Source organism: Protopterus annectens, chromosome 1.part2 (genome assembly GCF_019279795.1).
Source record: "Protopterus annectens isolate FY-2018-M chromosome 1.part2, PAN1.0, whole genome shotgun sequence".
In the NCBI taxonomy this organism is placed as follows: Eukaryota; Metazoa; Chordata; order Ceratodontiformes; family Protopteridae; genus Protopterus; species Protopterus annectens.
In genome coordinates, this window is record NC_056727.1 from 816,786,803 (window position 1) to 816,799,737 (window position 12,935).

Consider the following 12,935-nt stretch of genomic DNA (forward strand, 5'->3'; position numbering starts at 1 on the left):
TTCCTTTGCCAGTTTCCTCCAGAAAATTCCAGACCCATATTTCCTATTCTCTGTACCTCTAATTGCAGTCATCCCTATTGGCAAACTCTTCTTTCTCCGTCCCTGTGTTGGCTTAGCTCTTAGAATACTTTCTGCTACTTTATGAATATAATATTCTGCATGACTGTTGTTATTATTCTTAAGGATCTGCATCCAAAACCCCACTCTCTCCTTATTTCCTGAATTTCCTCCCTGCTTCACCATCATCATCTCTTTCCACTTTGAATTGTAGTTTTCTGCATGTGTTATGTATAGCCTTAACTTTGTTGCTCTAAAATATTTCTTCAAATCAGGTAATCCTAAACTACCTTGTTCTGTTCGAAGTATCAGCTTATTCCATTTGACGCTTGCCCTCTCTCCTTCCCAGAAAAAAATCAACTCTGTATTAATTACTATCCAGAACGTTTCCTCTTTTTATTAAAAATGTGCCTAACCTATGTATAAAACTAAAGGGACTAAAAACATGCTTATATCTTGCTATCCATATCCATAGACAACAGCTTCCAGTTTCTTAATTGTTTTACTGTTTTTGTTTAGCCTCTTTTCACACATCCTTAGTTGCCATAATATAATTCCTTTTAATCCATACTCCTAAATACTTCATTTTATCATGTCCCCATGAATATAGATATTGCTGAACCAATTCATGTTGGGTATATAGTTTACAGCTATAGCCTTTGTTTTACTTTCATTCATTTTATATCGCACAAACTTGAAACTGTCTCAGAATGTTCCACGTCACTGAGATGTCCTTTTCTGGTTTTATCAGGTACAAAATAATATTGCCAGCAAATAAAGCCAACTTTTCTTAATTACCATACCAACTATATCCTTGAATTTCTGAGTTCCTTATTTTCTTTGCTAGTGATTCTAATATAACACAAATAAAAAAGGGGGAAGAGGATATCCCTACCTAGTTCCTTTGTTGAGACATAACTTATCAGGGAGGAACTCTCCCACTTTTAATTTTTGCCTCCAAGCCCTCATATATCCTCCAAGTAACCTTATTACTTTCCATTTCTCTGCTCACAAAATCCCAGTTTACTCTGTCAAATTCTTTCTTGCATCAAGACCCAGCAACAATGCATTCTTCTTCCCTCTGGATAGTCATCATTCTATTAGTGTTGTCAAATGCTTGCCTCCTTTCTGCAAAACCACATACCATATATTCCTGGAGACTTTCCTGCAGTTTGGTGATACATCACCATTTTTGTCTCATCTCTTCAAATCTTAATTGTTAATTGTTGAGCCTTATTTACCTCTAACCTTGGCATATTTAAGGTTTACATAAATATTTCCATTTGTGCTTTTTCTTGATTTCCACATTTCTCTGCTTTATACAAATTTCCATAACAATTTCTGAAATATCTCGAATATCTCTACATATATTAGAGAATGGCAACAACTCTTTATACTTTCTGGTGCCTACTTTATTGTACTAAAAATTTCTATGCTCTGGAGTTATTATAAAAAAACCTGCTTAACAACAATCTTCCAAACTCATGAATATTACCCAGGTACTCCCTAATTTTCTCTTTAGCACTATGTAACTGTGCCTCTTCTTGTTCTGTAAGATTCCCCTTATTCTGCAATACTTTAACCTTTGCCAGCCCCTCTAAATAATTCTTCATACTTCTTAACCATATCTAGTTTTTTTTATTTCTTTCCTATTTTAAACTCCACTTTTATTTTATCCCACTCACTGGCTATAACTTCTAAAGTACATTCTCTCTTGCACTACCCATTCCTTAAATTCCTCTCTTTTTAATAGGCAGAAGGAAAAGTGCCAGTGTCTCATTTTTAATTCATTATCCAGCATTTTTATTTCAGTTTGTATTGGTGTATGATCTGAAATAGTTATTGAATGTGTTTCAAAGCTCTCAATTAAATGCACATCTTCCTATGAAATATAATTTCTCCCTAGCCTAGAACAGTTATTATGCCTTGAGAAACAATATGTAAATTCTCTCAGTTACTACTACTGACTTTACATATTTCATACCAAATGTTTTCATAAATTTCTTCAGAAATCTACCCTCTTTTGTTATATTTTCCCTTCTAACCACCCCAGATACATCCTCACTGTTGCAAACTAAATTGCAGTCCCAACCTACAAATAATATTCCCTGCAGAAAGCTGATTATTTCTCCCAAACTTTTCTTAAGCTCCATAATAGCAGCTTTAGGTGGAATATAAATACATGCCAGTGCAATTCTCTTCCGTAGCCAGTAGCTCCTTACTGCCACAACTCTACCATTATTATCTTTTATTTCCTCTTCAATCACTATTGGAGCTCCCAGTTTATATTCTAAATGTATTTCAGTGGTAGTAGGATACAGTTCCACAGTTTAACTACACTCTTTGAATTACAAGAGTGACCTGCAATATTAAATGATTTGGTTAGAGTGACTAGTAATTTTTCTCTAGATTATAAAATTTTCTTGAGGGGTAGCGTTGTATAAATTGTTATGGGATGGGTAATTTTCTGGCTATGTATTGTAGTTAACTGAGAAAAAATTAGGTAATGTGGTAGCTCAAAGCTGTTTAATTCTCAGACTGCTAGGCAGTGATGTGTTCCAATGTTATACTTTACTGTAAATTTGGATTTTTTTTATAAAATTGCTCTAATTTGGATAGTTATGAAACTTGAAGGTTTCCAAAGATTGGGGCAGCATAGAAGAGAGATGACATTAATAAAGAAGAGGTTATATGTTGTCTAGCTAGGTGAGTGAGGTACTGTAGCATTTACTCTGCATAATGTACCTATTTTTGATGATTTTTTGTAACCATGTGAGATACATGGTGGTCAAATTTCATCTGATCATCTTTGATGACACCTAGTAATTTTATATTGTTTACTTGTTCTATCATAGTATTGTTGGCAGATATGATAGTGAGTAGTGTTGTTTTGGTAAATATGTGCTTTGTGGTAAAGAGCAATAATTTTGTTTTAGTGAGGTTTAATAGTAGATCAGGACTATTTAGCTATGTTTCAATTGATAAAGGATTGCTGTATAAGGTCTTGAAGTTTAAAGAGAGTTTTGGCAAGGCAGATTAAGGATGAGACATCAGCTTATTAAACTATGGTAGCATTTGTCTAGAGGTAATTGATGAATATTTTGAAAAGTATTGGTACTGGTATAGATCCTTATGGGGCACCAATAGTTACTGGCAATTAGGCGGAGAAATCATTTTTCCATTTCACTGCTTGTGCTCTGTTTGAGAGGTAGCTATGAAACCACTGCAGTGAAGAGTTGGTGAAGCCTACGGATGAGGGTATATGTAAGAGCTTCTGGTGGCAGATGGTATCAAAAGCTTTTGATAAGTTAAGGAAGATGGTGGAGACAAGGGTTCTGGAATTTCTGTGTGTGTGTTGACAGTATTAAAAAATTCAGCAAAGCAGTAGATGTCATGTGATGAAGATGGAAGCCATGTTGGGTTGATGACAGATGCTGGGTATCTATTCGACAGTTGAGAAGTTGTGTATGAATACTTTTTTCTAATATCTAGCTGAGATAAAACAACATTGGTTTATAGTTTGATTCCACCCTTGTGCAGTGGAATAATGAATTATTTTTCCAAGGTGAGGGTACTTCACTTTCAAATGTGGATTGATTTGTCAGAAATGAGATTGGATATGTATTAGCCTCAGCTGCTGTTTCAAGGTATTTGGCCGGTATATTTTAGGACAGTTGTAATAGTCTCTAATTGTTTGAGATATTTTTGATGGTATCTGTGGAAACTGGTTGGAATGAGAAATGCTGAAGGAGGTAATTTGATTGAGTAGAGACATCAAGAGACTGATTACTCACCTGGTTTATTAATGACTGCACTGTCTGTATAAAATGGGCATTGTCTTGTTAAGGTATCATTTTGTTTGTGTATTTGGTGTTGACTAAAGTTAGGGCTTACATCTGTGTAAGACCAGCAGTTTACACAGACTCAAATGGAATTAAAACTATATATAAAAAACAGGGAGATTGCAGGACAGAACTTGACTGTAATCACTTCTCTGTCTTTTGGCTATGATCAAGTGTAGTAACATCAAATCCCATGGTGAGAAAGGAACTGGGTCACTGATTTTTTTTTTATTGAGGAAACAAATGTTGACTTTTCTCAAAAAGATTGTTTAATCAGTCTTCCTTCTCTAACACTCATAAGTTCATAGGTGTTTACTAGGCTAACACCACAAGGGTCTTTTTAAGCCTAGCCATACATCCCAAATCTCTGACGAGTTCTGATACCCTTGATAAGTGTAAGCATGGGCCTGAGAAATGAACCATTTACATGTTCTCAGCCAAATTACCTTTCTAAGAGATATTTTCCTGTGTGCTGCAACTACACTGGTTCTCAGATAAATGATGAATCAACTTTTTACCATTGTCTCTAACATCATCTAACATTTGACATTTGAAACTGGGAATAATAATGTGCACAATTTTGTGCCACCGTCCATCAGCAGTTTTATTTTCTTGCAACCTGTCCAATACTACACAGTGAACCATACCATATAATACAGATCAAGGACTCTAAATAAGGTAAAATACACTGTTTTTTAAGATATACACAGTTGTTACAGTAACCATACAGTATCCATACAATGTCATTTTCTGATGTCAACAATGCAGCTATGCTTTGGAGAGATAGGAAAGGAGGGACTGTGCTGTGGCGACAAACAAATGAATCATTTGAATCATAGAAATGGAATTTTTCATGTGCAAAACAGGCTCTTGTGGGTTAACAAATGTTTGAGAGGGTCACACAGAACATCAGAAAAGATCATTCAAATGCACATAAATGCTAAGGGCGTACATAAAAATAGATGACAGCATTACATAGCATTATCTTACTCTTCTAATAAATACAACTGTAAGCCACATCTCAGTCTTTAAGCACGCAAATGGTCAGAAAGAAAACATTTTATTTTTTCTGGTTTCCCAGATAATAGATTCATATGTTTATAAGATCACATATACTTAGTGACAACCAAACTTTGTATAACTTCTCTATACATTATTAAATAATTTAAATGAAAACCCTCAAACCGATCTAACTTCATAAATAAATCTAGGAGGAGCGATGCTATACCTCTCAACTGTTCCTGATTTTCAAGGACATAACCGATTTTGACTCAAAATTGTATCTGTCCCTTTTAATCTCTTGTAAAATTGGTGACCTTTAGAGCAAAGGTGGTGAATTTTACTTAAATTATTAGATATGTAGACTTGTTTTCTTCAGAAAATGTATTTTAATTCACACTCTCTTATTCTGTCAACATCTCAAATTAATAATACTAACAGTTAAAGAACTGTCCCTGATTATGTCTGGATTTGTCCATAATTCTGATGAGGTTAGTCACTGATTCAGTTGAGAACAATGTTCTCTGACTCTGTTGAGATTTATCCGTGATTGGTTGAGATCTATGTCCCAGTTATAAAAATAAAACCCAGACATAAAGAGAAGCCTATTTTTGTTTTTGAGCACATTGAACTCCTTAAATGCCAACCAAATGTAAAGGAATCTCGTAATATGAAACCACCACAAGCTTTCTGTTTCTTTGTTGTATCGAACTGTAAGGCAAGGCAAGAAACACCACTTCACGTTCTGCTTCTCCTAACAACATACCATTGACCTGTACAGAAAGCAACTTCAGATACACAGTTCTATTTTGCTGTCTCGGACCCTTAAGAAAGACGATACTAAGTGACATCATTGCTCTGCCACAGGCACTTCAACACGGAAGTGAAATTTATTTGACTTGGCATCATTACGTCACTGTGTCCCTCCTCTGTAGTTGCAAGAGCAAGTGGCAGCAAGGCCCCGGCAACCAGTGCTGTTGAGAAAGCAGTACAGGCACGACTGAATATTCGTGTGATCATGGCGGCCCCTCTTGCTCAGTTTGATGAGGACTGGCAAGAGTTCTACGAGTTTAAGGCAGCTCCCGACACACAGAAACGGCTGGATAAGATGAATTCCAACTCTGCAGACGGCTGTGGCTTGCTGGAGGACTTTTCAGAGCTGGATAACAGCTTTTCTGGGGAGATTGGCAGCTTTAAATCAATGGAAGACCTGGTAAATGACTTCGATGAAAAACTGACATTCTGCTTTCATAACTACAATACTAATACTGAAAATATTGCACCGGTGAAACCTATTACAGAGGAGAACACCATGAAAGATGATGAGTAAGTATGCATTTTGTTGTACTGTTCTTAGTGGCTGAAGTCCCCACAGCAGGAAAGGAGGGAGTGTCGGGCAATACTTAACAGTTCCAGCTTGCAGTATACAGTGCTGCAAAGTCCAGCTATGTCAAAGTGTCCCTTTTGTCCGGCATTCATTTAGAGATGTATTTTGGTATGCATTTTAAGTCAATCTTCTGCTAAAGTGGATGAAATAACGTTAAGTCCCTCACCCCTTTTTCAGCTGTTCATAGACAAACCATTGACATCCTTTTCCAGTGAATTTTAAGGGAGTCTTTCTCATTTAACATCATGTTTAAGGGAAGACATGTGTCTTTGAACATTAGCAATCACTAGTAGGCATCACAACAGAATTGTCCCAAGTTTCAGTCTCATTATAAGGTTTTAATGTCAATTTATTGGAAGAGCTTGAGTTTCTGGGATGATGGAATTATTGATAGTGGTTTGGGTAAGGTGGTTTAAAGTGATTACATTGTTCCATTATTGACCCACACATATTTTCATCTTTCATGCTATTGTAGTCACTTTTTCAGTATAATAAGTTGGCATACTGTCTTGACTATAGTTATAATTTGCATCAGTGACCCCCCCCTAATTAAAAGTCATCTTGTGTTTTTTTTTTTTTTTTTTTGCTGCTGTGAACTGAGTTTTGCTTGGAATTGATATTACCTGGTTATTTGGATGAAATATCTTTCTGTGCAGCAGGTAAATCTCTTTTAAGATTTAAGTTGTAACAATATACTTTAGGAAGCCTTGTCAAAACGAGCATTAACAATATGTCTGACTAATACTAGTAAGGCCGACGCAATATAGCTTTTCTTTCTATTCCAAAATTATTTCAGCTTTATTTTGTATATAGATTCTTCATAAATTATTTTGTATTGTGTGGGTTCTCCATTTTTTCCTTTGACATTTAACTTGTAACAAATAGAGGACAGCAGAAAATGTGTTCAGGTGAAAATAATTTAATGTAAAAGTTCTAAGTATTAGAATGAGAGCGATTAAGTCATGTCCACTATTGTATATGTGCTATTTGTAATGGGCCACTTTATGACAGTAAAAGCTGACTGTATACACAAATCTTGTATTGCCCAATTTTATGAAAATGTTGGTACTATTGCATTATAAAAGCAGTTGCTATTGGTGATTATTAAGGTCAGTAGAACTATTAAACATGGAAAAGAGAGCATTTTGTGTGACCAAAAGTTCTTGTAGTTTGTGGTCCTTGAGCTTGAATTTAGTGTGGTGTGGACTACCTTATTTTACTGTTTTATGACCTGCTGATGTGTTTGCTGTTTACACAGTTGATATTTTTTTTTATGAAAGCTGAAAAGTGTTTACTCTTTCTTTCACTCTTGTATGCTGCATAAGGTTTTATCCAAAATGCACACGTTTTCTTACTCCACTGTATGATTTCAGAACTGTAATATTTACAGTGGCGATATGTGTGTATAGCATTGCAGCAGGCGCAGTGCCTTGTATGCTTTATGAATACTTGATGAATAAAAGTTGCAGCATTAAAAAAGTCACACTATCATTATATTTTCTATTATTCTAATAGCTACTTTGTTCTTTCATTTTAACTTTCTGATAGGGCAAGTCTGTCTGTGTCAAGACTGACATTGACTGCCCACTGTACTGGTTTATTCTGAAGTATGTTCCACATCTGCAGAGCTTCTCTGCACTGCAGAATTAAGCTGCAATGATCATCATTCGTCTTTTGCTAAAATTTCAGTGGAGGATGTATTCTGTGATATAATGATTATGCATGAGCTTTAGGAACTAAAAGCTTCTATGTTTGTAAATGTTATTCTTACTGATATTGTTTAACAGACTTTGGACTCCAGCAGTCAAGAACAGTGTATTAATGCACAGCATGTTTCTCTTTTATATGTGTTACTGTGTACAGTGCAGTTTACTGACTTTCATTCTTGATATAGGGAATTAATTGGGGAAACATTTTTCTTATTACCTCCCTATTTGTGAAAATTAGTTCTTTGCTGGTGAAATAATACTCTGGAAATAAGGTACACTGTCTGCATAGTATAAATGAATGAATGAGTAAATGCACAAAACTACTTCTGCCTGAATGGTTTCTATTTATTATAGTGGTTTTGCAGTACCTTCTTAAGATGTGTAATCAACGAAGTAGCAGTACATAATTTTATGCCCGCAGTTAGAATATTATAGAATTGCCAGACTTTCTATTGCTTTCTTTGCATTTGCAGTCCTTTAAGTGTATTCATTCACGCGTTCACTTTAAGAATTATGTCTCTATTATATCACTTATCTGCATGTTTTTTCTTTCTAGATTTTGGTTGAATCCCATTTCAGAATGATTATGATGTTTTAATGCAGAAACACTGTTGCTTACTTACTGGGTAACATTCAGCTGTTAATTAACAAAAATTGCTTCTGCAATCCCTCTCCCCGTTAACAAAAATTACGTCTGCCACCCCCCCCCCTCCAAAATCAAGCAGTGATTGCCGTATATCTCTTCTGTATGTTGTTTGGTGTTTGTTTTTTCTACTGTTTGATCATATAACTTCCTTAAGGAGGCTGGTTCTATTAGTCGCACAACGGAAAGAAAAAATAAAAAGACAAAAATAATTTTGTTTCCTAATCCAGTCTCCCCTCTTTTACACCATTTAGTTATTTTATTTCTTTTTCTGATGCTACGTTGTAGGACTTTATTTTTATTTTTCACATGACCCCTTAAAAACATGTGCAATGTGTTTTTTTTTTTTTATCTTTTTTTGCATACCTTAAGGATATATTCGATAGAATGACGAAAAATCCAAATATAGGAACAAAACGTTTATTGTGGCGCGTCACCACGGGTCACACCTTCAGACAGTACAAACACAACAAACTCTAGCCATCTATTTATATATTAATGCATCTAAAAAAAAAAAAAAAAAAACAAAACAATCACAAAAAAATAATTAAGAAATAATATGCAATTCAGACTTTTTAAGGTTTTTTTACAAAATGTTATTTTAATTTTAGAAAGACCTAAATACATTAATGATGCTGAAGTGTTCATGTGTAGAAATGTGTGGTCAATGTTTTAATTGCTTAATATTGATTATTTATATTATGTTAGTTAGCACATGAAGGAGCATCGAATAAAAAAAAAAAAAAAAAAATAAAAATAAAATAAATAGAGTGAAAAGCAAAACATAAACCTAAAAAATTCTATTATTTTCAATACATTATATTTTAATATTATTTATATTATAATATTCATAGTTACAATATAATATAACATAGATAATATATGATAGTAGAGTAGAACAATATATATAAGTAATGTATGTTGTAGTGTATTATTTTGCAGATATTAATGTTAATAAATGTACAAATAAATAATAAAATAAATATATATTAATATATATAATACTTCTATTAGTATGTTACTATAATTATTTAAACATAATTAGTAGTCAAAAACACCCATCAATAAATAAAATTGATTGAATATAGATAGAAATAAATAAAAATAAATAAAATAAAATAAATAAATGATAAATAAAAAAAATAAAAAATAAAAATTAAAAAAAAAAAAAACCTAGTGTTAAAGATGAGATGAATGAGACATGTGGATAGTGAATATAGTATTCTAAAGTATATATATATCATGTGATAAAAAATAAATATATAATAAAATAAAAAATATATAAATATATAATATAAAAATAAATAATATATATAAAGTATATATATATATATATAATATATAATATATATATAATATATATAAAATAATATACAAATATATATAATGACTAGAATAAATAAAATATATAAAAAAATAAAAAAATAAAAAAAAATAGATAAAATAAGAAAAAAGATAAAAGATGCTTGAAGAAAGAGAACAATTTATCTGGATTCCAGGACTGGTTTAATAGAACCTGGTTATTGATGCCAGGGAGATATGAGCAGCCAATCTTAATATCCATTTTAACTCCTTATTAAATTCAAAGCCATGGTGGGGCTGTTCCATAAGGTGTTAGCTAGGCATTTAAAGTTTTTTTTTCTTATGTGTCACAAAGAGATTAAATTCTGTCTCTGTCTTTCAGCTTTTAGCAGTTGGCATAGAACCTGGATGAAAAATTATAATTTACTACTGCCTGCCCTATACAGCTCATGGAGTAGAGTTTTGGTTCTCATACCTTAAGGATATAATATATATATTTCAGTAAACATCTAGTGTCCACACAATTTCACTTTCTGATGTACATGCTATGCTCTTGTAACCACCCCCCACCCCCCCGTGAATGGTGTATTGGTTTTGAACTTTGCCATCTGCTTAATTATGGTAATCTTGTACATACTTTCACATAAATAGATTCATAGACTATTACTAGGCTAACGACCCGGGGTGGGGGGGGGCTTTCTAATCCTAGCCAAATTTTCCTGAAAGACTAGTGATGTCCTGTATCTAGATAGGTAGCTTATAAATGTGTGGCCCTCAATGTCCTATGTCCATAAGGGGCATGGGTGCCAGGCGTAGTGTAAATTTCCTATTTCCCAAACCATGGTCTAGGTTGCGCTTAAACTGGGTAAAAGACAAACTCGGCTTCACATGGATGGGAAGCCTGTTCCATAGGAAGGGCAATCTCTAGGACACACATCTGTCACTCCACCATGTTCTGTTTAAGTCACAGTCAAAATTCAGGTCCCTAGAACTTGTATTTCTGATGCTCTTTGACTTACGAATATGTAGGAGATTCATAAGTGTAGGGTTTGCGGATGTCGTGAAAGCCAGACATAGATCACTCGTCAACAATGTATAGGAGACTGAGTAGAGGGAAAGGGCTTTAAGGTGCTCTGCATAAGGCAGGTTTGTTACACCTTGTATCCTTTTTGTAAAGAACCTCTGAGTTCATTCTAGTTGCTGCATATGCCTGGTCAGGTACATACCAAACGGAGCATTGTACTGTATGATTGGTCTGATAAGGGCAGAGTACAATGGGATAATAACCTCTTTGGACTTAGATGACATGCCCTCACTTCTAAGTTGCACAAAATAATAGGATTTCCTTACCACTGTGGTCACGTGGTGGTTGAAGGTAAAGCTACTGTCTATGTGTGTACCCAGATCCTTGACCATTGGGTCGATTCCTAGGGGTGTATTAACAACGTGGTAATTAGCTGGGATGGTTGGCTTCCTAAAAGGTACAATTATCCATTTCTTAGCACTGAGTTTAAGACCATGGCTTTGGCACCATTTGTTAGTCAGAGGTAGACCTTCTTGAAGAATGTTAGGGTCTGCAGGGGAGTCGATGATAACCCCCAGCTTGCAATCATCTGCAAATTTAGTCAGCCATAAGCCTTCAGTATTTGCTTTCATTTCAGAGAAGTAGATGTCAAAAAGGAGCAGGGCCAGTACTGAGCCCTGGGTAACTCCACTACTGACTGGCCTCTTGGTGAAGGTGGCCTCGCCTATTTTGACCTCATGGGTCCTATCAGTGAGCCAGTAGGCTATCCATTGGGTGACAAAAGGGTTTATACCTAAATCAGTGAGCTTGTCTATAATGCCTGAGTGGGGTATTGTATCAAAAGCCTTGGCCAGGTCGAGATAACAGTGCTACCTTCATCCAGTGCTTTGGTGACCCTCTCAAAAAGTCTACAAGATTTTGTAGGCATGACCTTCCTTTAGCAAAGCTGAAATGTGATGGGTCCAGCATTTGCAGGTTCCCTATGTCTTCATTTATCATGTCCATGATGATTCTTTCCATGGCCTTGCATATGAGGTTGGTAAGACATATGGGCCTGTAGTTACACAGATCAGTGGCTGGATATCCTTTGTGCAGGGGGCACAGTACCTGACTGAAGGCTCCAGTTGAAAAGTGATTCATGTGGATCAGAGAGGTCATGTTTCATGCTATTTTTTGGCCTTGGGAAGTCCATTGATGTCATGTTGCCTAGTAATGGTTGGGGGGGAGAAATTTGAGATGACCCTGTCAGCCAAAAGTTTGGCAATGTCCTCTGGTTTTTAATTTCTCCAAGTCTTTTTGGGTTTCTACTACCTTGATGGGAATGGACCCCATTCCCAAGTTAAAATATGATTAAAGTTCATGAAATTAATATTGTTTCAATCTTTGATGTCAGCCAAAAGTGCTCTTCACAGCACCCACAATGTGCTCAGTAATGACTCTCTCCACTGTATGGGGTTACATGTATTGGTAACATATCTAAGTACGATTGTAGATTATTTTTTATAAGACCCATTGCTCCTACTACTATTGGAACTGTCTGGGTATCTTTCTTCCACATTACTCTCATTTCTGTCTGCAGATCCTGATATTTTATGACTTTGTGTTTCTCTGTACACAAGACACTGTAGTCACTGGGTGTGGTGATTTCCATGATCAGTGCTACTCTTGTCTTCTTTTCATGGACCACTATATCCGGCTTTCTAGCATCTATCTTTTGAACTGTTGGTAATGGGTGATCCCATGTGATGTAAATGTCATCATTTTCTGTGATGCTTTGTGGCTTATGTTTCCAATGTTTTTCAGCCACTTCAATACCATAATGTTTGCACAGTCCCCAGTGCAGCAGCCTTGCCCCATTATTATGTCTTTCAGTATACAGTCCTTCTGCCATTAGTATGTCACAACCAACAACGAGGTGCGCAACTATTTCCAGTTCGGTTTTACAAAACCTACATTTGTCTGTTTCTCCCAG

General features: G+C 35.1%; 1 protein-coding gene and 1 pseudogene across 2 annotated transcripts in view; both read left to right on the plus strand.

Annotated features, from left to right (window-relative positions):
• The first annotated feature begins 4,042 nt into the window (after positions 1-4,042).
• On the plus strand, positions 4,043-4,186 carry LOC122792506 (annotated as a pseudogene).
• Positions 4,187-5,315: 1,129 nt separating this feature from the next.
• Positions 5,316-12,935, plus strand: part of FEZ2 (fasciculation and elongation protein zeta 2) — a 1,097,840-nt gene continuing 1,090,220 nt past the window's right edge. Inside the window, exon 1 of one of the 2 annotated variants that reach the window (XM_044059029.1) lies at positions 5,316-6,224. In XM_044059029.1, coding sequence (XP_043914964.1) covers positions 5,917-6,224 — 308 coding nt within the window. In that variant the 5' untranslated portion in view covers positions 5,316-5,916. The remainder of the gene's footprint in view (positions 6,225-12,935) is intronic. The other variant, XM_044059038.1, reaches the window with a different exon arrangement.